This window comes from Macaca thibetana, chromosome 15 (genome assembly GCF_024542745.1).
Source record: "Macaca thibetana thibetana isolate TM-01 chromosome 15, ASM2454274v1, whole genome shotgun sequence".
Taxonomy (NCBI): Eukaryota; Metazoa; Chordata; class Mammalia; order Primates; family Cercopithecidae; genus Macaca; species Macaca thibetana.
Window position 1 is genome coordinate 25,341,416 of NC_065592.1, and position 26,013 is coordinate 25,367,428.

General features: G+C 47.3%; 2 protein-coding genes across 9 annotated transcripts in view; one reads left to right on the forward strand and one right to left on the reverse strand.

Moving 5' to 3' along the window:
• The window catches only part of ATP6V1G1 (ATPase H+ transporting V1 subunit G1), a 307,353-nt gene that overhangs the window by 90,577 nt on the left and 190,763 nt on the right, over window positions 1–26,013 (reverse strand). The gene's annotated exons all lie outside the window — the stretch shown is intronic.
• WHRN (whirlin) overlaps window positions 1,053–26,013 on the forward strand; it is a 103,506-nt gene continuing 78,545 nt past the window's right edge. For 2 of the 4 annotated variants that reach the window (XM_050760989.1, XM_050760991.1), the window contains exon 1: window positions 1,059–2,370. In XM_050760989.1, the coding sequence (XP_050616946.1) occupies window positions 1,753–2,370 (618 nt within the window). In that variant the 5' untranslated portion in view covers window positions 1,059–1,752. Of the gene's footprint in view, window positions 2,371–26,013 lie in introns of all 4 variants that reach the window. The other 2 variants (XM_050760988.1, XM_050760990.1) reach the window with 2 other exon arrangements.

Consider the following 26,013-nt stretch of genomic DNA (forward strand, 5'->3'; position numbering starts at 1 on the left):
GCTTAGGAGAGGCAGCTCAGGTTGGAAGGGATGTGTGTGAGGTAGGGGGGTGTGTGTGTGTGTGTGTGTAGCACTATGAAGCTCCCCCTCAGAATAAAAGCACAGGGCTTTTACTTAGATCTTATTTGGGGGATTGGGTGGGTGATGATGATAGACTCCAGGGCACACCTGAGTGTATCTTCCCATTTTGCCTAGGGATGGGAGAGCATAGAAGAGTTTTTCTTCAAGCCACTTCAAATATGTATATTTTTAATTTCTATTTTGAGATTGTAGATCCAAATGCAGTTGTAAGAAATAATACACAGACAGCCCATGGGCCCTTCACCCAATTTCCCCCCATGCTGACACGATGGCAACCAGGACATTGACATTGATACAATCCACCCACCTTACTCAGATTTCACCAGTTTTATATGCGCTCATTAGTATGTGTGTGTGCGAGCGTGGGGTGTACACTTTATATAATATTTCTGAAAGTGGCTTTTCCCTCGCAATGGAGACTGGGAAGGGGTCCAGTCTGATCCATCCCTGCCACGGAGTTGGCTCCGGCAGACAGCAGTCTCTGCTTGTATTCGTCTCTTGCACACAGTAGGTGGCCAACGACCGTCCACGTAAACCCTTGAACTTGTCATGTCAGGGCGCGTTCAGGAGGGGAGCGCCACACACTGTAAGGAAGAAAACTGAGACTGAAGTGCCCAGTATTTTGGAAGCAAAAATCAAACAAACAAAAAACTTGACGATTTCACCCCCGAATTGTGAATTAGCTAGCTGGCTAATTGCTCCAAAGCGATCCTGGGGCCGGCACTCGCTGCGAAAGCCGAAAAGCGCTGTTTCTGAGCCCCGCTCCCGGCTCTGCAGGTGGGGTAGGGGACGCGGGAGCTCCTTCCATCCCTACCCCCGCGTTCACCCCTTTCTTCCCTGGGGCTGGACTGTTTCACCCCGTCTCCAGGCAACGGCCAGGCGCACCGGGCGGGACGTCATTTCCTGAGGAGCCCGGGGGGAGGGGGCGGGCAGGAGGAGGGGCGAGGGGGCGGGGCCCGGGCCGGGCTGGCAACGCGACGGCGTCGGAACTCGCTGGAAGACTCGGCCCGGGCGGCTCAACAGTTCGCAAAGTCCAGGCTCGCGGCCGCGCGGCGCAGGGGCGCGGAGGTTCCCCGGGCGGCTGCATCCCGGGGCTGCCCCGGGCATGCCCCGCACCCCTTGCCGGACGCCCGCGCGGCTTCACCGACTGCGACTCGCCGGACTGCTCTGGGACTAGAGCGCCCTCCGTCCCAACTTCTGACTTTGGGGTCCCCCAGCCCTAGAGGAACGGGCGGCCCGGCTGGGGGAGCCCCGGGCATGGTGTGACGGGGCGGTCAGGTCAGCTTTGCGGCGCCTCCGGTCTCCAGCCACCCGTCGTCTCCGTGCCCTCCGGAATGTAGCTGCTCACTCCGCGCCCCCCGGACTCCAGCCGCAGTCTCCGCCACCTCTGGGCTCCAGCAGCCAACTCTTGTGTCTTTCAGGAACTCGCCGACGTCTCCGCGTCCCCTGGATTCCAGGTTCGCGACCCCCGCCGTCTTCGCGCCTCCGGGACTCTAGCAGCGGTCTCCGCGACTTCCTGGGATCCAGCCACTGTACCTGTGCTCCACAAACCCAGGCTCCAGCCGTCGTCTCCGTGCTGCCGGAGATCCAGCTGTCGCGCCAGTACCCGCGAGGACAGCGGCACCCCCCACACCGCGCGCGCGCAGAGCCCGGCCGGGCTTTGGCGTGGAGATGAACGCGCCGCTGGACGGCCTGTCGGTGAGCTCGTCCTCCACCGGCTCGCTGGGGTCGGCGGCCGGGGCGGGCGGCGGCGGGGGCTCGGGGCTGCGACTGCTCTCTGCCAACGTGCGCCAGCTGCACCAGGCGCTGACAGCGCTGCTGAGCGAGGCGGAGCGGGAGCAGTTCACGCATTGCCTGAACGCTTACCACGCGCGCCGCAACGTCTTCGACCTGGTGCGCACCCTGCGCGTGCTGCTGGACAGCCCGGTCAAGCGGCGCCTGCTGCCCATGCTTCGTCTGGTCATCCCGCGCTCCGACCAGCTGCTCTTCGACCAATACACAGCCGAGGGCCTCTACCTGCCCGCCACCACCCCCTACAGGCAGCCCGCCTGGGGCGGCCCCGACGGCGCGGGGCCCGGGGAGGTGCGCCTGGTGAGTTTGCGGCGTGCCAAGGCCCACGAGGGCTTGGGCTTCAGCATCCGTGGGGGCTCGGAGCACGGCGTGGGCATCTACGTGTCTCTGGTGGAACCAGGCTCTCTAGCTGAGAAGGAAGGACTGCGGGTCGGGGACCAGATTCTGCGAGTCAACGACAAATCCCTGGCCCGGGTGACCCACGCGGAGGCCGTCAAGGTAGTGCTGTGGTTTGGAGAGGAGTCTGGGGCAGAGTATGGACAGAGTGGCACAGCTTTTTCAGTAACTCCGTGCTGTGTGTCCTTAGGCGAATCACTTGGCCTTTCTGGGCCTTTTTTTTTTTTTTTTTTTTAACTTTAAAACAGGAATGTATAGCTTACAGAGCAAATAGCTGTCAGGCATTGGGAACGTAGTTTTGCACAAACAGACATGACCCTTCGTGAGGCTTAAAGGCTAGTGTAGGCGATAGTGTCAAATACTTGAGCAAATGTATGGTTACGATGTGTGAAAAGGGCTGTGGATTCTTATGAGCAATAAAAGAGATAAAATCTCTGCTTGGCATCATTAGGTGGCCTTTGCTGCTGCCATTCTGTGGGTGTTTTTTTCCCTGAAAGAAAGTTTGTTAGCTCTTAAGTGGCCCGAGGAGGCCGTCTGTGTGATCCACAGTGCCCTGGCTTGACGCCGCTGTTTTTGGAACAGGCTGTGTATCCTGAAGCAAGTCATTTGCCCTCTCAGGACCTCTTATTCTCCACTTGGAAAATCGGGCCACTGGACCAAATAAGCGGTCCCTAACCTTTTTGGAAATGAGACTCCTGCCTGAATGTCAAAAATAAATTCCCCAGCCCCTGAGAGTATTTGTCCTCTCTGCCATCTGTTAATTGAGAAATATAACCTCATGACAACAAGCTTCCAGGGATTTAATCATGCTTTTTAAAGGAGTGTGTGTGCTCACTGATCTCACAGCCCAGGGCTACTGAAAACCAGCTGGAGTATGATGGATAGTGTTGGGTCCAGGGTGGATTCATGGATCCTTTGCAGGCATTTTTCCCCCTTTCCCCTTCCCCCACCTCGTTTGTGTACAAGAAGTGAAGAGTTTGGGGGGAAAAGGGACAATGACACATGCTCTGCTTCTCCAGAGAAATGCTTCTCAGGGGGTTGGACTGTTCTGTAAAACACGCGCCCCCCCCCACCCCCCTGGCTCCCCACCAGCACAGGTCTTTTGAACTCCAGCTGAGGGCCTGCTGGCTCCTGGGAAACTCCTAGGCAGCAGAGGCCCATGGCTACTTCCTCCTGAGTGCCGTTCAGTGACCTGTGTCCAGGTGAGTCTTGAGCCATCTCCCTGGCTGTGCACCTGATGTTGGCTTCCCTCATTTGCTTCCCAGCCCATCAACCCCTTTGAAGGAAGCCCTTGAGGCTTTCTGAAACTTCTTTGCAGCTTCTGGAAAAAGGCCGATCGGTTTATACTGTTCCAGGGTGCAGTGGGCAAAGCTCGTTGTGAGTTTCCATGCAACAATTCCTCTTCCCCCTCTATCAATCTTTTCCCTTTGTTTAGCATTCCATGTATTTATAAAGAAGTAGTCCATTAGCCTTGACCTTAAAAGGTCTGGAGTTCCCAGATGATAAATTTATGCACTAAAGATACTTGATGTAAATGATCATTTATAAATGTGGATTCAATTTTAGTGGCAATTTAAAAAGACTTGGGTAACTTAAAGGTCACAAGGTGATAAGGTGATAGGCTTTGGAAAGACTGTCAGTTACCTTGGGCATTGAAAACGCAGAGTGTCCCTTCCATTTGCACCCCAGACTCAGCCATGCCATAAGGGTCAAGCTGCTTGGCTGTGAGTTTCAGTTTACCTGCAGTGCTCCCGGCCTGCCACCCCCGCCCTCCCCCACCACCATTTCATTGATCCTGCTCCAGATCTTCTCTCTGAACCTCCCTCAACACCATGGTGCTGTTAAACTGTGACTCAGAGCAGCACCAGCCTTTAGCTCGTTTATTTACTCTTGCTGCTTCCAGAGTAAAACCTAAACTCTCCATGTCATAGTTTTTGAAGCCTGAGAATAAACCCTTGCCAGCTAGGGAGAGGTTGATAGGAGCAGAGCTGTCCTTGAAGTGTGGGAGCCTGTGGCGCAGGAGCCTGTGTGACCTGAGTGGCTCTGTCTCTTTACTATCATTTTCCCAACAGAAGTGGCTACATTGGCAAAATGAGCTCTTGCCCCAGGGTCACCCCTCTTCTAGCCGTGGCGGGATACATAACCTGCCTGGCATGGACCCCTTTGGACCCTTCAGAAGCAACGGGCAAAGTGATGGCTGCTTTGTGTTACATTAACCCCAGGGGAAAAAGAGGACAGCCTTTTCTTTGGTGGGTGGAATTTAAAACGGAGGAGGCGGAACTTAGTTCCTGAGGCCATGGCACTCCTCGTGTACTTTCAGGGACAGTTTAAAAGAACACCTGGAGAACTGTTGACACATTTCCACAAAATTAAGAGCGAAAAGCCTGTTAACTGAGAGCCAGAAGAGGCCCCAGCTTTTCTACTAGGCACAGACTGCCCTTAACCAGCATTTCTCCATGGAGAGCCGTTCTTTGTAAACTGCAGTGCTGCGAGTCACCATGTCAGGGATTTATGGTAAAGGTATATTACTGTTAACTGGACTTCACACTTCATTCAAATTTCACTGATTTTTCTACCTATGTCCTTATTTTGTTCTAGGATACCACACTGCATTTAGTAGAAGATGTGTTTTCAGTCTTAACAATCTTTATTTTTTTCCTGCAATGGAAGGTGGTTTGAGGGGGAGCAGATCCTCTGAGCTTCCCAGACAGAGAGATTCAGTGTGTGCGTGTGTAATAAAAATTAAATTAAATTAAATTTTAGGAATCAAGTTACCTAAGAGTTTATGAATAAAGGAGCATTGCAGCTTTTTAAAGAGTGGGTCAAGCAGTTTTTTCCACTTCTCTTTCTGATAAATCAAGCATCTATTGTTACCTGAAGCAGTTCAGTGAGGATTTGATACTATATTCATTGGGGCTTCCACCCCTCTCTTGAAACCCACTTGAGGAATCAGCAGTGACAGGTCCAGATAAGGCAAGTCATGTACTATTTGCAATTATGTTGAAATGTTTGAGTTTTGAAATAATACCTTGAATGAATAGGAGCCAAACTAATAATAATTAAAAAGTAGACCCTTTCAAAGGTTTTCAGCCAAATGTGCTTGATAAATTGGCCAAAGAGTCCACAGACCAGGGATGCTGCCTTAGGCCCTGCTGCATATTTCCTATGTGACCTTGGGCAAGTCACCGACCCTCTCTGCATTCCAGGGTGGATGGGCCGGGAGCTGTCCAAGATCCCTTCCAGCTCAGACAGTCTGCGATTTGCTTGGTACACAGAAGGCATTTAGAATGTCTAATCTGATGTTTTCTTGTTCTTTTGAAATGGCTTTCATTTAAGGCAGAATAAGGAAAGTTGGCTAAGGATTGGGAGATGAGGATCTTGGCACTCTCGCGTAGCATCCTACTAAATCAGGAAATTGATGGGTTATACACTGTACTGACGAGAGCTGGACTGCTGTCTCTTGACCCATGAACACCAACCCTGGTGCTATTCCGGAGCAAATGAGGAAACAGTAGGATTCTGGCACAAACAGCGCTGCCCTGGGAGCATTCAAAATCAAATTCACTTGCTCACTTGCCTTCTGAATCTCCTGGTTACATGGGTAGCAGAACACAGGGTATCCGGGTACTTGCTGAGATATGTACACATATGTGTGTGTTTCCTCTCAATAAAAATTGCACAGTAGGTGCTTCCTTATGGCCTCAGCACCCCTATGGGTAAATTCAAGGAGCATATTAGAATTCAAGGAGCATATTAGAATTGAAATATTCCAGAAGTTAAAAACTGTTGCCGGTACTTTCATTTAATTAGAGCGATCGCACCCTCTCTCCCTTTGCATAATAACCTGGAAAGAATCTGTCCATATTCATATAAGACATTATATCTGGTCCAGCATGTTCTAAATGACACAATTGTCCTTTTCCCATTGTGCATGGTTAGCTGAAGCCATTACAAATTATTACCACTTCCAACTTTGTGTCTGAAATGTAGCTTCTCCCCCTGGTCTCGTTCCTGTGTCCAGTTTGGAAACCATGGCACCATGGCGTGCACAGACTTTCCTCTGGTCCTGCTTTCACTCTTGGGTCCTATGAATCCTGCCAGCAATGACATGTGGAAAAGCTCACTTATTAATAAGCCCATTACTGAGTAGATTTGTGGCTGCTGCATATCCAGAGTGTGATGCAGTACATTGAGTGGGTCCATTTCTTTAATTTAGTCTTGTATATTTAGTTGGCTCAAGCTGAGGCTCAAGGTTTTAGAAAATTATGCCTAGATAGGACAAAATCCTCTTTCCTCTGGTTATTTACTCTTTAAATCAAAGAAGCATTTTGTAGGGTGGAAGAGAATGCCCTTAAAAAAAATCGGTATTTTTATAGAAAATTCTTGCCTCCTGACTTGAATCTGGACATGAAAGAGATATAGAACCACACCAGCACTAGTGTCTTGTTTTCCTGTCGTTCCCCTCTGCTGACAAACCCAGCATTGTTTATTACTTGCCATCGATTCATCATTTGGATGGAGCTGCAAAGATAAGTGTGATCCTTTAACCCCCCGACCGACTGGATTGTGTGTATGTTGCTGCTTCCCAACTCTGCCTGCCTTCAGCCGCACCCATGGTACACAGCCTGCCTGCACCTGTCAGTGCCTGCAGCCCCTTGCTCATGTGCCTGTCTGCTCAAGCTTGAAGCACATGTACAGTCTTCTCAGAATCATAATCCCCCCTCCATCCTGCAAAGGGCTTTGCACCGAAGCAGGCGTTCATAGGGGATTAGGCTCCAACTGGTGATTTCTAGCAAGGTTGTTTTATGACCTGGAAGGGAAGCCTTTGGTTTACCCTTTTCAGGGACCCCAGACTAATCCTCAGCCAGGACGAGAGAATCTTGATTAGAAAGAATGACATTAAATGGCCGGAGGTATCTGGAGGCTGAAATACAAATCTTTCAGAACTGACTTCTTCTTTTTTAAACTCCTGAGGAAGAATCTGATATTAACTCTGAACTCACACAGACTTCTAACTGTGCCCCAGGGTAGGGGTGATTTTTAAGATTTTTGTGCTGCTGACATTGGCCTTTTACTTTTAAAGCCTGGCAAGCGGAAAGGGTGCAGAGAATGGGAATCACTCTCTCTCCATTCTTTTTCCGTGCATTCCTGGTGTCAGCTGCAGCAGGCAGCATCATGGGGCCAGTGCACTTGTGGTTATTTATTTTCCAATAGACTATTTATTAAAGCAGTTTTAGGTTCACAGCAAAATTGAGCAGAAGATACAGAAATTTCCCACATAGTGGATACATGCTAACCCCCCCCATTATCAACAATTGATGAACCTACATTGACACATCATTGTCACCTAGAGTATGTAGTTTGCATTGCACTTGCACTATAACTTTACTTTATTGGAAGCCTGTTGGGAACAGGGGAGACTGACATTAACGAGTACCTACTATGTGCTGGGTGCTTTATCCCTCCTGTTCCCTTTAACCTTCCCCAGGGGAGCAGGCAGGCGAGGAGGGTCATGCTTAAGGAGATGGAACTGGGGAGCTCAAGGTCCCCACTGGGTTTAGGAGCAAGTGGCCTCCCTGCCTGGACCCCAGCCCAAGGGTTTTGTAGTCAGCCTCCTGGAAGACAGTGCCAGCCAGTCCCCTTATTAGAAAGCGTGGCAGATGTCACATTTTGTACTTGACATTTGAGGGCCTTTTAAGAACCAACCAGAGACTTCACTTTACTAAGTTGGTGGTGGGGGGTGGGGGGTGCTGTCTGAGACCTACATATCAAGGGAGAGTGGTGTATTTCAGCCTGTTCCATCGTCGGGTAGAGACGTGCATCCATGCATTCTCTGAGCAGTGCTTACCACACACAGGCCTGTGGCTGATACTTGGACATCAGAGATGAACGGGACATGACCTCTGTCCTTGGGGGATACAGACCCATCCATGGCCACAGGTCACCCAGCATTTAAAGTGCTGTGACATTCTCATGCTTCTGCATCGCTGTCACCCTCTCTGAAGTAGTACACCCACCTGCCCACTCCTGTATCCTTTTACCTGGCTTTAGTGTCCTGCAGCCCATTTGTCACTACTAAAAGGACATTTCTTTATGTCTGTTTATGGTCTGCCTCCCCCGTTACAAGTTTGCTCCAGGATAACCAAGATTTGATCTGCCTTGCGCATTCACGCCTCCCCAGCTCCCGGCACACAGTAGGTGCTTTAATAAATAAATGAGTATTTGCTGAACGAATGGAATGATCTTGCTCCTAATCCAGCACCAGTGAGTTCAGAATTCCCCAGCTCCTGAGAGTGAGATCTGAAGGAAGTCTGTGTATGCCAGCGTTGTGGTTGCTAGACAGAAACACTGAAAAAAGCCACAGGCTCTAGTGTGTGCTTTACCCCCAAGCTGGCTGTGTGGCCATGGGCAGTTCACGTGACATCTCTGAACCTCAGTCTTCGGAGCTGTGAAATGGGCATAACTACCTCCCACCTGCGTCCTTCCAGGTGGCTGTGGGGATCAAATGACTACTAGGTGTAGCAACATTCGGAACCCTCTGCTATTCGAGTGTAAGGCCTTTAAAAAAAATGTGGTCTGTGCCTGGATACTCAACGACTTTTCTCATCCCCTGAAGCCCAGAGCCACTCTACAAGACCCTTTCAGCTAGTTCATTTGTCACTTTGCTCTTAATTTTCAAACCACATTCCCAGAAGTGGGTTATTTCAGCAGCCTGATTGTGTCTTTGATTCCAAAATAGAATCATTTATGCATTCTGAAGCAATCAATGAACCAATTTTGGGTGAGATATATCTTCTGGCTTTTGGGTTTCTTTCTTTCTTTCTTTCTTTCTTTCTTTCTTTCTTTCTTTCTTTCTTTCTTTCTTTCTTTCTTTCTTTTTTTAAAAAAACAAAAAACCAAAAAGAAAACTGTTCAGGTTTCTAGAAGCCCAGCATTTTGGGTGAAGGCCAAGTTTCCAGTAACCACACGTATGCTTAAAAGCTGCTTTATTCTCTGAGCATGCATAAATGGATTTATTTTTTCTTCCTTTTCAGTCGCAGCACCTTTGCCTCCTTCCCCGTTTGAGAATTTGTATTCCTTTTGCTAAATTGGCTGTGGCTTTGCTTCAGTTAGCAGCCAGTTTCGTCATGATTTTTTTTCTCTCCACCTGAGTTTCCTAATATCAGCATCCTCTCAACTCTGAATGCAAAGCAAATATATCAGCCTTCCATAAACAAGCCCCCAAATGTCCTCTTTCCTGGATTCTAAAGCTGTCGGCTGCAGGGAAGAACAGAGTAAAATGATATTAAAAAGGGTATTGCCAAATACCCGGGTGTTAGAGCCTTAGAAGTGGTAATTTACAATGTTAGCTTGCTTAAGAATTAACAAACTGCCCAGCCAAGCCTTAACCATGCTAAGGTTTGGGAAACACTGTCTTCCTTTAGGATTCCTCCATCCCCAACACTGTTTATCCCCGTAAAGACTTGACCAGAGAGGTGAACTTTCCTGTCCCCATACTTAACTATTTTGCTGCAAGATTCCACTTGTGCACGGTCAACGGATATACTAGAGAATCTGAGGAAGGGAGGTATGTACCCAAGAGGTTAGAGTTGGGTTTTGGAGATGGACCTGGGTTCATCTGACAATGTAACTCGGCTGTGACCTTGGGCCGGTCCCTTTGCCTTTCTGTTACTCAGCTCTCCTACCACCAAACCTGGCCCATATTCCTCACAAACATGTCATTGTTGCTGTTGAACATCAACAGTCTGGAAAATATGGCAGGGGAGGTCCTGCTGCAAGCATTGTAATGAAAAATGGTATGGACAGCCTTCGCTTATCTTTGAAAGTCTTCTGTTATGCCTGCTTAGTTTTGTATTTGTTTGTTTGGTTGGTTGGTTGGATTTTTTTAGGTGCCATTGGAAGAAAATACTGGACTCAGGGCCCATGTGATCCACTGTAGCTGTTTGAATTGCAGAGTCATTTACTAAATGTAGTCAATATCCCCACATTGACAGAGTTTCTTTAAAAATGTAATTGCTCCTATCTGGCTTTTGGCATTGGCATTTTTGCTTTATAGCAGTAATAAAGCCCAGTGGTTGAATAGAATTATGTGTCCCCCCCACCATCCCTTCTGATTATCTGTGAGGCCTTATAACAATGTGGGTGGCATACCAGACAGTTGCATGACCCAGAGTGTGACAGCATTGTCCCCTGGATCAGCTGCATCCATAACTTTGTTTCCCAGCAACCTTCCCTGATGGCCTCCCCAGAGACCCTGATGAGGTGGGAGAGGAGGTGGCTGTTTTTAGAGCCCATTAAAGCAATTAATGCAGGTGAAATTGGTGATTTGATAACATGGGCGTCTGCACTTAAAAAAAAAAAAAACCCTGTAATTTATTTAACTACATCTGAAAAGGTGTACTAAGTCTCGTTAAGAGGTTTCTGATTAAGAAAAGAAACGTGGTCCAGCTTTCAGAAATGAACCTCCCATGTGGATAGGAAAACTTTGAAAGTCAAGGGAGGGATTTTCCTTCTGCCACGTCCATCCTCCTGTCCCTAGACGGAGGAGCGGCATCCTTTGTAGTGTTTGGACCCAGTGTACCCTTTTCCTTTTCTTCATCTCTTTCCTTCTGCCTCCCTCCTCTTTCTCTTTAGTGAACCATACATTTCTCCCAAATTTTCCCCGACTCTTGAGCCCCTCTCCTCCTGCAAGTCCTTCCAATCCTGACATTTTTAAGTCTGCTTCGCAGGTCCACATACATGTACAGCTTTTCCTCAAATTCTTCTTTCCCCAGATGTCTGCATTTCTACCCATCGTCTAGCCTTGTTGTCTCTGCACAGGATCTGTGCCTCCTTTTAGTGTATTTATCTATTTTTTAATTGCCTACTCATGGTGCTTTCTCTCGCCCTTAAATCATGGATATTTCCCCTGCTCTTGTTCCCCACTTTCTCCCACTTGAAGATTGCACCAGCCCCAGGGAGGCTGGGCTCTCCAGGCTTTACTTCTCTCCAGCACTTCTTAGACCACACCTCTTTCTTCCCCATCACACCATCGCCACCAGGACTGCCGAACTGCAGTAGCCTCCTGGCCAGCCTGTCTGTCTCCTGTCTTGCTCATCTGCCCACCGGTCTGATGTCCATCCTGGTGACAGAGTGCACTCTTTAAATATGTATTTCATCAAGCTGTGCCCTGCCTACAACCCTGCTCTTGAGCTGGGAGGCTGCAGGGCAGACGCCAAACTCCTCAACCTCGTGTTTGGGCTCCCCGTGCTCTGATCTTTACCTGCAGACAGTCCTGTTCCCCAAGTTGTGTCCACTTGTGGCCAAGTAAGCAACATACCCTCCTCTGAAGTAAGGCTTTGATTCTCTCCAACTATTGACACCCACTGATCCTGTTAGCTGCAGCCTCAGTACATCCTCTCCAGAGGACCTGCCTGCTCACCTCTGCCACTGTCCCTATCCCCAGGAGCCTGCTCTTCCCTCCTGAACCCCCCCAGTGTCATGGCCTTTCTCACCTCTGTCATGACACAGATAATGCATTTCTTGGTGTTTTCTTTGTTGCTTATTGTATGATAATAACCTTGGATAGAGGGCTTAGAATGAGCCAGACACTGTTTTCAGTGTATGTGTATAAACTCACTTAAGCCTCATAATCACCCTGTGAAGTTCAAGGTAGGTATCATTCTCATCACTTTGTTTTCCAAAATCGCCAAGCGTTTGTCACTTGCCGGCCATCCCAAAGGTGGAAAGTGGCAGAGCTAGGATTTACACCTAGGTGGTGTTGACTTGAGGGATTGCGTCTTTGCCGCAACAGCAGAGAGAAGGGATGCCCCGCAGTGCTCCAGCCTGAGCTCCGAAGCCCTGGGTTTCCAAGCCTGGCTCTACCACTTTCTAGCTGTGGGGCCTTGAACCAGCTGCCTAACCTCTCTGATTCTCAGATTCCTCTTCAATGACATTGTGATGGGAATAATCGTAAAATAGCAGACAAGTTACTTACCTTCTCTGTTCAGGTTTCCTCATCTCTAAAATAGGGATACTGATGGTTATGCAGATAATGTATTAAAGCACTGGGTGCATCTGTTGGTCTGAACATTTGATGATCATTTACCCTGTTCAAACTCCTGTGTTGGGATCTGTTTTCCTACCAGATGCTGCTCTTCCTGGCAATGTAGAAGGTACAAAACAGGTAACACACACAAGATGCTTACAGTACTTAGTGCACTAAAAAATATCACCACCGTTGGGAATCTTCTGTGACATCACAAGCTCTGTGTGGGTTTCACATAAATCCCCCACTGACACTTCACCATACCCCCGGGAGAGGACTCTGAGAATTGGAAGAGGAGGTAACCCGTCACGGGCACACGGTCAGGGGTGGCGGGACTAGGATTTGAATCCAGGTATTCCAGCCTCTAAAGTGCATGCTCATTGCCAGGGCTCTCGGCTGGCTGCTAACAGAGAAGCAAGGCATACAGCCCAGCAAGGTGCTAGCAAGAGCAGGAGTTCAGTAAATATGCGTTTCCTCCCTGAGTTTTTTCCTTGTGGAAATGGCTTTGTAGCTATTTGATGAGAAAACCTAGGTTGCGGCCGCTCTGTTCTCTCCTGGGCACACTGTATGCATTTTATTGACTAGATTTCAGGGACAGAGGTGGCATTGGGCACTTTTTCCTTTTTTTTTTTTTTTCTTTTTCTTCTCTCTTATCTCTCTTACCATGCCTTGACTTTTGTCATGTGTTTATTTTGTACGTTGTGTGTGGAAATTCCCTGATAGATAACTGTGACTTCAGTTCAACCCCCATTAGAATAAACTGGTGACTTGTGAAATTATCTCATTGAATGGCGGAGTCTCTGAATTCGTCCACACTGCCAGATCAGCACACTTCAAGGATGAGAGCAGGGTCTCTCCTGGGCCTCATGTCAAAGGCTGGTGGTCATCAACTCTGCTGTCACAGACTGGACAAGTTAAAGGGGCATTTTGTTTGGTCATAGGAAATGTGGAATAGAGGAATTTGTCTAGGCTCTTAAAATGTGTTTCTTCCCCACTTCTCCCTTTTTTTTTTTTTTTTTTTTTTTTTTTTGAGACGGAGTCTTGCTCTGCTGCCCAGGCTGGAGTACAGTGGCGCGATCTCAGCTCACTGCAAGCTCCGCCTCCCGGGTTTACACCATTCTCCTGCCTCAGCCTCCGAGTAGCTGGGACTACAGGCGCCCGCCACCTCGCCCGGCTAGTTTTTTTTTTTGTATTTCTTAGTAGAGACGGGGTTTCACCGTGTTAGCCAGGATGGTCTCGATCTCCTGACCTCGTGATCCGCCCGTCTCCGCCTCCCAAAGTGCTGGGATTACAGGCGTGAGCCACCATGCTCGGCCTTTTTTTTTTTTTTTTTTTTTTTTTTTAAGAGATAGGGTCTTATTCTTTTGGCCAGGCTGGAGTGCAGTGGTGTGACAATAGCTCACTGCAGCTTTGGACTGGGCTCAAGTGATCTGCTTGCCTCAGCCTTCCAAGTAACTGGGATTACAGGTGTACACCACCACACCTGGCTAATTGTGTTTATTTTTGGTAGAGATGAGGTCTCACTATGTTGCCCAGGCTGGTCTCAAACTCCTGGGCTCAAGCAATTCTCCTACCTCGGCCTCTCAAAACACTGGGATTATAGGCGTGAGCCAGTGTGCCCGGCCTCTTTATTTTAATTACCTAACATATATGGACTTAATTGTTTTTCTTTTTTTTGAGACGGGCCTTGCTCTGTCACCCAGGCTGGAGTGCTCTGGTGTGATCCTGGCTCACTGCAGCCTTAACTTTCCAAGCTCAAGCAAATTCTCCTGCCTCAGCCTCCCGAGTCGCTGGGACTACAGGCTTGCTCCACCATGCCCAGCATGGTGTGTATGTATATTTTTGTGTGTGTGTATTTTTTTTTTCTTTTGTAGAGATGGGATTTCACCGTGTTGCGCAGATGGGTCTTGAGCTCCTGGGCTCAAGCAGTCCACCCGCCTCTGCCTCCCAAAGTTCTGGGACTACAGGTGTGAGCCACCACGCTGAGCCTGGACTTAATTTTTAAAACTTGAAAACTTCGGAAAAACACCAAAAGATGCTCCCCAAATCAGTAATAATTGTACCCACTCACCTACCCAGAAATAATCACTTGTTGACAATTAGAGTACTCTGTGTGCATCTGTGTATGCATTTATATTGGGAATTCTCCTCAAAGTTGCCATGCTGTGTGTCATTATCTAGCCTACTCGTTACACCAAGCGATGCATGACGACTGTGTTGCCACCTTGATAAATGTTTCTACCGTGTGATTTTTAATGATTGCATAATATATCGTAGTCAAGAGGTACATGATTTATTTAACTAATTTCTTCTTGTTAGACAGTTTGTTTTTTAATATTATCCATATTGCTGCTTTGAACATCCTTGCATATTCATCTTTAGGCACATTTCTAATAATTCCTTGGGCTGTCTTTCTAGAGGTGGCATTGGCTCGGGGGAGAGGCGCAATTTTAAAGCTTCTGATTAACTGTTGCCAGACTGCCCCTGGGAAGGAATTTGTTTTGTATATTCCATCCCACCAGCGTTTAACAGCACCTGACGCTCTTCATTTTTCTCCAGCCATGCCAACACCGGGTATTGTATTTCTTTTCCATTTTTGCCAGTCTGGTAGACAAAAAGGGTATCTTGTTTTAATTTACATAACTTAAATAGTGAAGTTAAACTCTTTTTTGTTTTTTTCAAATTACAAAGCTACTTTTAATACTTTGGGGTGAGTGCCACAGGAATAAAAAACACTGGGAAGGGGTAACCTTGTCGCCCCTGGGAGTGACCCAGGAGGTGAGAGGCCACCTCATGAGGGAAGGAAGCATGAAAGGGACTTGCTGCAGACTCAGGGCAAAGGGAAGCCATCAGGGCTGGGACGTGTGGGCCCTGCAGGAGGAGACATGGGCGTGGTGGGACTGGCTCCAGGCACTCAGGGGAAGGGCAAGAGGGTTGGACACGAAGCACAAAGCTACTTGGGTTCCTGCTGCTTCTCGTTTGCCTTTTTCTGCTTCTGCTGCATGATCTCCGAGTCCCTCTGCTTGCGGGTGGCAGCAGAAAGCCCGTCATCCCGGTGCTGTCCATTAACCGAGGTGCGCTCTGCTATTTCATACTCTTCTGGCAGGGAGCTCTCACTGGTTACCACAGGTCATGGTGATGGCAGCGGCTCCGACCTGCCTCCATTACATCCCCTCATTCAGTCCCACATTGCAGTGAAGTTAAACTCTTTTACATGTTTATTGTGTGTGTGTTCTTGTATTTACACGTATATATTTCGTGCATAACTGATTGATATCCTATGCCTATTTATCACAAGAGTTTTACATTTCAGTGTCATCAAATCTATCATTATTTTTCAGACATCGGCTGAGTAGGTTTTTAGGAAATGGTTGATTCATTCACCTTGAATTCAGATGTTTTATCTGAGCTTGAATTAAATTGGAAGCCCATCACCTTTTCAACTGAGAATTGTCAGAAAGTGATGAGGCTCAGGGATATCAAGAGTCTGGGAGGAGACTAAATCCCATTAACGTAGCTATTCATGAACTGAGAAAATGATATGGATATAAACAGATATTCCTGATGGATCTCTTTGCTTCAGACATCTATCCCAGACAACAGAATGCTCCATTGCAAACCCATTGGGGTTCATCTTGACTGAATATATTTATGACTCTGAGGATCTTGTTTTCCTTAAAGAAAAAAAAGAATAAACAGACAAAACTTAAAAGAACATTTATAAAGCAATTTACTTAAATTATAACAGACTAAAAGCCAGGCTTTGAGGATAATTGAAGAATTGCATTAAAAAGGAATCAATATCTTTCTGGAATTTGTTCTGTCCTCATGAGTTGTTTTGCAAAGCGGTGGACAGCCTATCTGTCACTTTCTTGCAAATTTCTTGTAGCATTATCCCCAAGGTCAAGATTTTATCCCTCTCTTTGAAGGTTTATGTTTTTTCTTTTCACACAGCCTTAACTCACCCAGACATTTAGAAGCAATGACAGTGGAGAGCAGGGACTTTAAAATGTCTGGTCTTTCTTCCAGCCTCTGAGATCCCGGCGTTCCCAGCATGGGAGCAAAGGTTTCCTTCTGCATCCTCACACTGAACCCTTGGAGAAGGTCAAACTCTTAAAGAAAAGAGGGTGGAAGGAATGAACAGTTGGTTTTTATATCTTTTTTTAAAAAACTTTTTCTTTAACTGTTCTTCTTTCCTTAAATACTCTCCTATCCAGCCGTAGGTTTTTAAAAACCTACTTCGTGAGGCCCAAATTAAAGGCATATTTAAATAGCATTAAAGAAAACCAGAAAAGGGGAGAAGACACCCACATGCCCATCCTTCTAACTGGACATCGTGCATTTCTCTGCCATTTCCCCTGGCCTTTATCCTTGTGTATTCACATTTCCTCAGTTGTCGAATCACCTGCTTCCTTGCATTTCTATTTTGACATATGTTGTCATGTTGTTTAATGATCCTTATGTTGAGCTGCATTTCAGGGGTGGGGTCTTGGATGGGTTCACACCAATGCTCTGTGGTCCACTCGATTTACCCTGGGATGCAGCAGTTCAAGGAAGCGAGGTGGCTGCACAGAGCCGGAGCAGATGGGCCATGTCGTGGCATGGCTGTATCGCAGGTCCTGGCTCCCTGATGAGCACACAGATGTTGAGGATGCTACTGTGAAGCTACAGTTCTTTGAGAAACAGAATTCTTACCAAACCACTGCCCAGTTATGTCATCATTCCAAAATAATATAAGAATAACAATTTTTGGACTTTCATTTAGGAGAATGTTTACAAATGACATGTGTTCTTAGACCAAACTCAGTAGCTTCAGAGCCTTTCTATAGAGTGGAGGGAGAGAGGTGAGAGGAGAAAGCAGAATATTGCCCAGGCATCTGTAAAAAGGATCTCCATCTCCAGCTGCATAGAAAAGGTATCTAATTCTAGAAATGTGCTTAGATTTTAGTGTTTATTCACTTGGAAGTGGTTTTATTGAGCATCTACCATGTGAATGGTGTAGTTTAACACCCTCTTTAAACTTTACGTATCTCATTTGCTTATTTGCTAACGCATTTATAATTAAGATTCTTACTTAAGTCAAAAGTAATTGAGTGAGTTAACCTGAAAAACACTTCATTAAAAAGGTAGAGGAATCGGAAGTGATCTTGGAAAGTGCATGCGTGTGTGTGTGTGTGTGTGTTGTGTGTGTGTGTGGTGCCTTTGATAGGAACAGTATATTGAAATTGAATTCTGAGCCCTCTGGCAACCAAGGCAAAAGGAGAAATTAATGGATTATTTCCACTCTACTAGAGAAATCATTGGTAACTTCAGGAGAGGTAAATTTCTTTATTGGTGTTCAATTGCAAGAAGAAAGCATCTTTCATTTCTTCACTGTCTCTTTATGTGGAATCTCTTACCATGTCCTATGTTTTTTACTTATTGAAACATCTCTGATCAAGCCAGAACAATTTCTTGCCTTCCTGGTCAACTGAGAAGGGTGTAGATAATAAAATAATCATTTGCATAAGTAAGTATGTGGAGATATGTACTTTCAGGGACAGAGCATCACGTGCAAAGGCCTGAAGTGGAAAAAAGCTTGGAGTACTTGATCCTGTAAGAAAGCTCAGGTGGCAGGGCAGGAGATGAGGCTGGCCAGGCACCAGGGCCAGGCACACAGGCCCAAGATGCACTGTGGAGAGTTTTATAGCAGAAGCAATGGGGAGAGTTTGGGGCAGGAAAGGGCCAGAGTCCACTTACGTTTTGTAAGGATCCTCTGGTTGTTCTGCAGTGACTGGGCTGAGAGAGGAGGCTGGGAAGCTGTTGCAGTTAGTGGTCCCTGTAAGAGGTAATTAACACAGATAAAAATGGTGCAGATGGAAGGAGCTTGGAAGACAGAGTGCTAATTAGGGTTTTACTTTCTCATGACATTAAAATATGCTACTGGGGCAGAGTCCGCATCACCAATTTCTGTCCTCCCTCAAAGCAGGGCTAAATGGGAAGGGACTTTACAGTCCATGTGGCTGGACCCAGCACCTGCTCCCGGTTCAAGACCCTAAAGGACTTTCTCTTGTTTACATCCTGTGAGGCCCACATCCTTTTTAAAAACCCTCCCCTGTCTGTCTTGGGCCAAGGTGTAGGATTGGCCTGGTGTTTAAGGGGGTGTGAACCCCCTTAAACTGCTGGTGAGAGGGCAGTGGAGAGAAGCAGGGAGAGGGGCATGAATATGGAAAGTTCAGGATCCAGATCCAAGCCCTGCCTTTTGTCCTCTGTGACCGTGCATAGACACTTCACCACCTAGAATCGCTTTCCTCATCTGTGCAGTGGGAAGAATAAAACATCACATCATCGCTGTAATTTTGCTGTTACTAATGCTACCCACTATTTGCCGAACACCTCCTGTGCGCCCTGCCCAGTGCAAGATGCTTTGTGCACATTTTCTGATTGGTCCTCATTCAGTTTACATGACAACTCCGTGAGCATAGGTGTTATGGCCCCTTTTAATAGGTGGGAACACTGAGGCCAGAGAGGTTAAGTGACTTGTCTGAAGTCTCATAGCTAGGAAGGGGTTGAACACTGTTTGAGAATGGCTTTCTAGCAACTGTACCTTCAGGGAAAACCCTCTGAGGGAGTCCGCACCCTAAGACACCACCAGGTTACCCTTTTCATTTTGGTGCTTTGCAATGTTTTAGGGCCCAAGGTTTAGCCCCCAGATGATTGGAAGATAGAGCCAAGATTCGCCTAAACTGGGAGCTTTTTGGAACCTGTGGAAGAAACTACGATGGAGGGTGGATCTCTGCACCAGAGTGAGCACTGCCTTGGGAGAAGGACATTGCAAAGCCTCCACCTAGCCCCATCCACATTGTCAGGGGAATTCAGGTCCTCTGTAGGCCCAGATGGTGTAGTGCTTCCCCCTGCAGGTAGATACAGGAACTACAACAGGGATAAGGCATGCCCCAGGGGACACCCTGGCAAAGAAATGTGATTGATTGTCCATGAATAAAGACGCACTGCCTATGGCTTCAGGAATTCCATCTTTCTCTAGTTTAGGGAATTAGATGCATGTATACTCCAAGATGGCACATACAAGGATGTTCATCGCAGGTGATGTTGCTAGCAAAAAATGAGAAAAAGCCTAAATGTCCATTGATAGGAGAATGAGAATTCGGTAGTGATGAGTCCCTTCCGGGGAATGGGATGGAGCGTGGGAAAAGGTGAGCTTTATGCCATTGAACTGGTAAGAAAAGATCTTCAAAATACATTTTTAGCGGAAAAAAATATGGAGCAGAAAATGTTCAGTTGTGAGTTGATTTATGTAATCTGATGATAAGCTCGTATACGTATATATATGTGTTTATAAAGTACAAGAGCAAGTCAGGAAGGACAGACATCAACACATACCAGTCGTTACCAGGGTGGTGGGTTGAGACTTCCACTCTGGGTTCTAGGTACTGAGTTCTTTACAGGAATAATACCTTTTTTTTTTTTTTTTTTTTTTTTTGGTGTCTCTTACCTATGTTCCAGGTGCTAAACACTTTATATATGTATATATTAACTAATTTAATCATCAGAACTACCTGTGAGATAGTACCTCTGTTATCTCTCTTTTTTTTTGCCTGGGAAGCTGGGGCACAGATCCGTTAAGTAACTTGCCCAAGGTTACTGTTGGCAGGTGGCAGAGCTAGGATGGAATTCCTACAGCCTAACTCCAGGGCTGTGGCTCTTAACCACGCTTTCTTCACTTGTCTCTCCAACTTTCATGTGTATCTAAGGTGTCTATGCTCACATTAAGTGTGGTCTGCCTGACTACTGATCTGAAAGAGAACTGGTCTTTCTGTGTCCTAATTTGAACAGATTTCTGGGGGCTATCTGGCATATAGAATATTAAATATCTTGTTCAATGAACGAATGAATGGACGGTTGGCTAAACGAATGAGAAGGAGCAGGGAGAGGTTCTAAAGGAAACAGACCATGTAATGTGCCTCAAGGAACTTGTCTTGTAGTCTTAAAGACAAGACCACAAATGTGACTCAGAGCCTGTGGTATAGATGGCAGCACAATCACAGAAGCGTGCTGGATGCTCTTGGAGGAAAGAGTCAGCCACAATCTGGGAAGCCTTTCTGGAGGTCGTGGGAAAGGAACTGAATGTTGAAGGCAGAGCAGATGTGAGGAAATGTGGATTGAAGAAGGATGTTTCTTAAAAAGAGGAAAGTTGGGGGACACGTGTTTGTGTCCATATCGATTCGAGGTTTAGAGAATTCCTGGGGCCTGTGTTTGGGAGAAGGAGCTGGCAGACTCAGGAAGGGAATTGGCATGCGTTTAGTACCTACCGTGTGCTAGGTACTGTATTCGCAGTTTACAGTGTCTTAAATCTTTACAACAGTTGCTTTTAATTTTATTATTATTTTGAAATAGAATCTCACCATATTGCCCAGGCTGGAGTGCAGTGGCCCAATCATAGCTCACTGTAGTCTCGATCTCTTGGGCTCAAGCAAACCTCCCACCTCAGCCTCCTGAGTAGCTAGGACTACAGATGCACACCATTATACCTGGATAATTTTAAATTTTTTTGTAGAGGTGGGGTCTCACCATGTTGTCCAGGCTGCTCTTGAACTCCTGGCCTCAAGTACTCTTGAACTCCTGCCTCTGTTCCACAGAGTGCTGGGATTGCAGGCCTGAGCTGCTGTGCCCAGACAACAATTAGTATTTATTTATTTATTTATTTAGAGACGGAGTCTTGCTCTAGCTCAGGCTGGAGTGTAGTGGTGCAATCTTGGCTCACGGCAACGTCTACCTCCTGGGGTCAAGCAGTTCTTCTGTCTCAGCCTCCTGAGTAGCTGGGATTACAGGCACCCGCCACCATGCCTGGCTAAGTTTTTGTATTTTTAGTAGTGATGGGGTTTCACCATGTTGGCCAGGCTGGTCTTGAACTCCTGACTTCAGGTGATCTGCCCACCTTGGCCTCCCAAAGTGCTGGGATTACAGGCATGAGCTATTGCACCCGACCAGCAATTGCTTTTTAAGTGTAGAAACAGGCACAGAGAATTTAGGTAATTTGCTCAGTGTCACACAGCAAGTCATCTGCAGAGCCAACACCATTGTCCAGTGTGTCTGAACACACAAAGCCCCAGCTAGGCAAGGTGGGGCTGGGAAGAGCAGGCATGCGTCATTTTTTCCTCCCTTCTGGGTCACTAACCTGGATCTTAGACCAGCTCTCCTTCCTGTGGTTAAGTCTCTGTTTCTGAAAAGAGAAAACCTTGCCCTTTGAGGTCTGCACCCTGAAATAAGCTGAGTGACTCATCATTACATGTCCTTGCTTGAGACTTTTCTGGAACACCTCTGTTGCACATGCTCCTCAGCACAGTGATCTGATAGTCTTGTGACCTTGAGGTCCACCCCATGCTTGCCTTTGGTGCATGGTTTTGAACACAGAAGCATATGCGTGTCTGCCGTGTTAACACATCCCATTAGTTCCCCTACACTGTGACCCTCTTCAGTCTCTTTCTCACTCCTCTGTTAAGCAGAGAATCATGTCAGCCTGGTCTATGAATTTGGGGTTTCAGAGTTGGCTCCAAAGAGCTGAGTGAGGCAAATTTGCCTCCTGAGAGCATTAATCCAAGTAGCAAGTTATTAAGTTTGAAGACATACACATGTAATTTACATTTCCATAATCATAGCGTGCTGCCGGAATAGTCATCTAGTGATGGATAGTATCTTAGTCGTGCCAACTGCTGGGTCAGATCAAGATTTCTCTATGATCTGAGTTGGTGGAACGCCCCAGGGTCAAGTTTCACCAGTAAACACGTGATAACGAGCATGGGAACACAGCACTCTAATGACCATCCCTGCATGCGGTGGGCTGTCCTCGGATCTCGCAATTTTCCTTTTCAGCCGTAGCTCATTGAATTCCTCAGTGATAGGCATTGTGCTAATAGGGCTCCTCTAAGTAAAGAGAAAGGAGAATGGTGATCTTCATTTTGCAGGAGAGAAAACAGGAGAACAGAGAGGTTTGGTAACTTGTGTGAGGTGGCACAGCTAATAGGCCATTGATTCAGGAAGACTGGTGGATCCTGCGGAGCTGTCTTGGCTAGAGAGGGGTGTGGTTGATGGAGAGTCAACAACGTGCAGATGGATGTGTTGGATGTGACTTACCACCTGCAGGCAGCTTCCTACAAAGAGCAAGGACACAGCCATGGCTTCGTTGGAGGGGCAGCCCTCTGGCCTTCAAGTCCTTTCAAAGTCTCCTGCTGCTGCTGATAGTGCTGAGTTGGAGTGTCCATCCTGCCATAATTGAGATGCTCCAATTGTCCTTCTGATGTTTCCTTAAACCCTGTGGAACCTCAGAGCCCCCAGGCTCTGGATCTGGTTCAGTGACGTGGTAGTAACACCAACCAGCACAGTTCAAGTGCTCACTGCTGGAATGGGAGAAACTGAGGATAGTTTTCCAGGTCCAGAAGTCAGGTGCCTGGTAGGCGCAATCCTCAGCCTGCCTGGAGTCTATCCCTGGGTGTCCCAGAGCCCCGATCTCTCTACTTTAATGACCTGTGACCACTATGAGAGCAAATACAGTCTTTCCTTCTAAATATAGCCCTGAATCAGAAAGACATAGAAGTTTAACTTGGGACAGGATCTTAGCAAACAGGTCCAACCTGCTCATTGCCAGAGGGCAAAACCAAGGCCTAGCAAGGGGAGAAGTAACCCTAGGACACCCACCAAGCTGGTGGCACAACAGGGACCTGCTGGGTCTGTCTTACAGGCTCAAGCTCTGCTGCCTAAGGCTGTGTGCTCTGTAGGCTGCTTTGGTGAGAGAAGTAAAATGAATGGTCTGGTGCACCTAACTGTGGGTGAGGACCTCGCAATCCCCCAGGTGGCCTGAGCCTCAGGGATCAAGGTAGCAATGGTGGGTGAGTTTGAAAGGCTGGTAGAGTGGCTACAGGGGAGAAAGCATTACCAGCTTTGTTAGGAAATAACTCTCCTGTTTAATGATGCCCTTTAAAATAAGCAAGCAATGGTTTGTAGAAATGGAGACAAGAAGGCAGTAGGAGCAGAGATCGTCCCCTTCCCCTTTCCTGCATGACCCACACACATTTTAGTGTCATTAAATAGCAATGGATGGAGCTGTTCCTGCAGGATTCTGATGGCCACTGCACCAAGGCCATATCCCAAGAGCCTGCGTAGATGTTGAAAGCTTCTCTCAGGAATCTTGTTTATCATCAGTTTTGCCAGAAATATAAAAAAGCAGTAGAGGATGATGATATTCTTGCTCTCCAAGACCCACAAAAAGCCCATATTTATCCCCAAAGAATAGTCATTATCAGAGGTAGATGAATGGTCTACGCTTGAGTGTCTGGCTGAGTTTCTAATCTCAGTCCTGTGATAGGGAAACTGAGGCACAGAGGGGAAGGAGGCCCAGGACTGGCCTCCCGCGTCCTGGGCTGTGCCTCTTGTACTCCTGAACCTTATGTGTCCCTTCCCCTCTTGGGGCTTCAGGGTCCCCTTCTGTAAAATACCAGGGGTGGGCAGCCTGTGGGAGACTCAGTGACTTGGCCTAGGCCCTCTCCGATGCTGGCTCTCCATGGTGTTCTCATCAAGGGCATTAACCTCCTCTCTGTTCTCAAGGTTGCTGCTGGCCTATTTATAGAACTGACCAAGAGGATTCTACTGTTGCCGGCGATAAAGAATACAAATGATGCTCTGCGCATTGTTCTTTATTCTTTCCTTCACTTTTTTTTTTTTTTTAAACTCCTTGGTCAATGTTTTGCTACCGCATGGTTTTTGATCTCCATGCAGACATGCTAGGGGAGAGGGGAGTGGGCTCTGTCATTTGCTGAGCTCCTACTGTGTGGCCAAGAAGGCTCTGAACTTTATGCACATTGCCTCATTTAACCCGTGCTGCCCTGGGAGGTGAGCATTGTCCTTCTCTGCAGTTCACATGTGCTGCTTTGCAAGGGGAAGCAGCTGGCCCAAGGACTCTCCACTGGCAAGCCGTGGAAGTGCGACTGGAATCCCATTTTCTCTGTTTCCACAGTCCACGTGTGATTTTTCCACTTGCACTCCTCCTGACCCGAGCATAACCTTCCAGACTAGATATGGGTGCAGGAGGATGCCTGTGGGTGTTAATGGTTTCTTTTGGGGGCAATATTTACCTTCTTAATCGGGCAGTCTTTTTTCAGGACCTACTGTGTGCCGGATGATACTTAATCTCTCACCAGGCTGCAAGCATCATTGAGGACCTACTGTGCACCAGGCATGTGTCGTGAAGACCTTCTATGGACCTGGCTATGCTCTGCTCTTCACTACGTACAAGTTTCATGAGGACCTACTGTGTGCAGGACAATGCTATGGCTTTGTCACCAGGCCCAAGTGTCAAAAGGACCTACTGTGTGCCAGGCGATACCTTGTCTCTCACGAGGCGTGTGTCATGAAAACCTATGGTGTACCAGGCAATGCCTTGTCTCTCACGAGGCTCAAGTGTCATGAGGACCTACTGTGTGCCAGACAGTGCCTTGTTCCTCACCAGGCGTAGGTGTCATGAGGACCTGATGTATGCTGGGTAATGCCTTGTTTCTCACCAGGCTGCAGCCTGTTATGAGGATAGACCCACTTTGTTTCCTCTAGGCTTGGCACACCGTAGGCATTTGGTCAGCCCTTGTTGAATGAATGCTGTGGTGTAGTGTTGCAGTCTGTCTAGGAAGGAGCAGAGAAGGAGGCAGGCCAGGTGGAACAGCACTGGAGCAGGGAGCTGTGCCCTCATGGAAGAGGGAGCAGGGGACAGAGACGAGAGGAAGAGGAAAGAGGGGTTAGGAAGACAGGGGCCATGGAAGATGTGGTGGCCTCAGAGGCTTCTGCTGACGCCTCCTGTGCCCTGAACCACTTTCCACTGTGCTCTGGGAGAAGCCCACTTGGTCTCAGGCTTTCTCCATCCCGCCTCTTCACCTTAGCAGGGATTTCATTTTCCCGACTGTTCCGCCAGGGGAGCCCTGGGGAATGCTAAAAGAATACTGTAAATCTTACCCTGCTCATCTTCACAAAAGAAGAGCACAGTTATCCCTCCACTGGGGACTGGCATTTAGCTGTAGAATTGAGGGCCTGGGTGCCTCTTGGCTCACCCTTCCTATGCTGAGAGAGGCTCAAATGTCAGAGAGTTGCCTCTTCCTGCAGGCCTTGCCTAGCCAGGGCTCCCTCCTGTCTGTGAAAGCTCAGCCCAGGGTCTGGTTTGTCTGTTGAGAGTGCTGGGGAGTCGGTAGAGCTGTATGTGCAAATTGGGGCAAAGCTTGGGGGACACAGAGAGCTAAGTGTCCACCCCTCTTCTTAGGCATGTTATTTTTTTTTTCTCCAATATTGAAAGCAATGTGACCTCATTGTGGAACATTTGGAAAATATTGAGAAACAGGAAGAGCAAAATAATAATCACCCATAATCCTCCCACCCAGAGAGAAGCACTGCTAGCATCTTGGCACATTACTTCTCAGTTTTGTTTCATTTTGTTTTTCCCGTATGATTTTTCTCTTAACATAACTGACTTCATACTGTAAGACATGATTTATAGCCTTTTAACCCCACTTAACATTAAAATATATCACATTTCCATGGCATTACAACCTTTGTAAATAGGATTTCAATGGCAGCATAAAATTTCAGTGTGTGTCATTTATTCAAAATTCTGTCATTTATTCAAACAGCCAGATGGTGCTGCCATAACAAAATACCATAGACTGGGTGGCTTTAGCAATAGACAT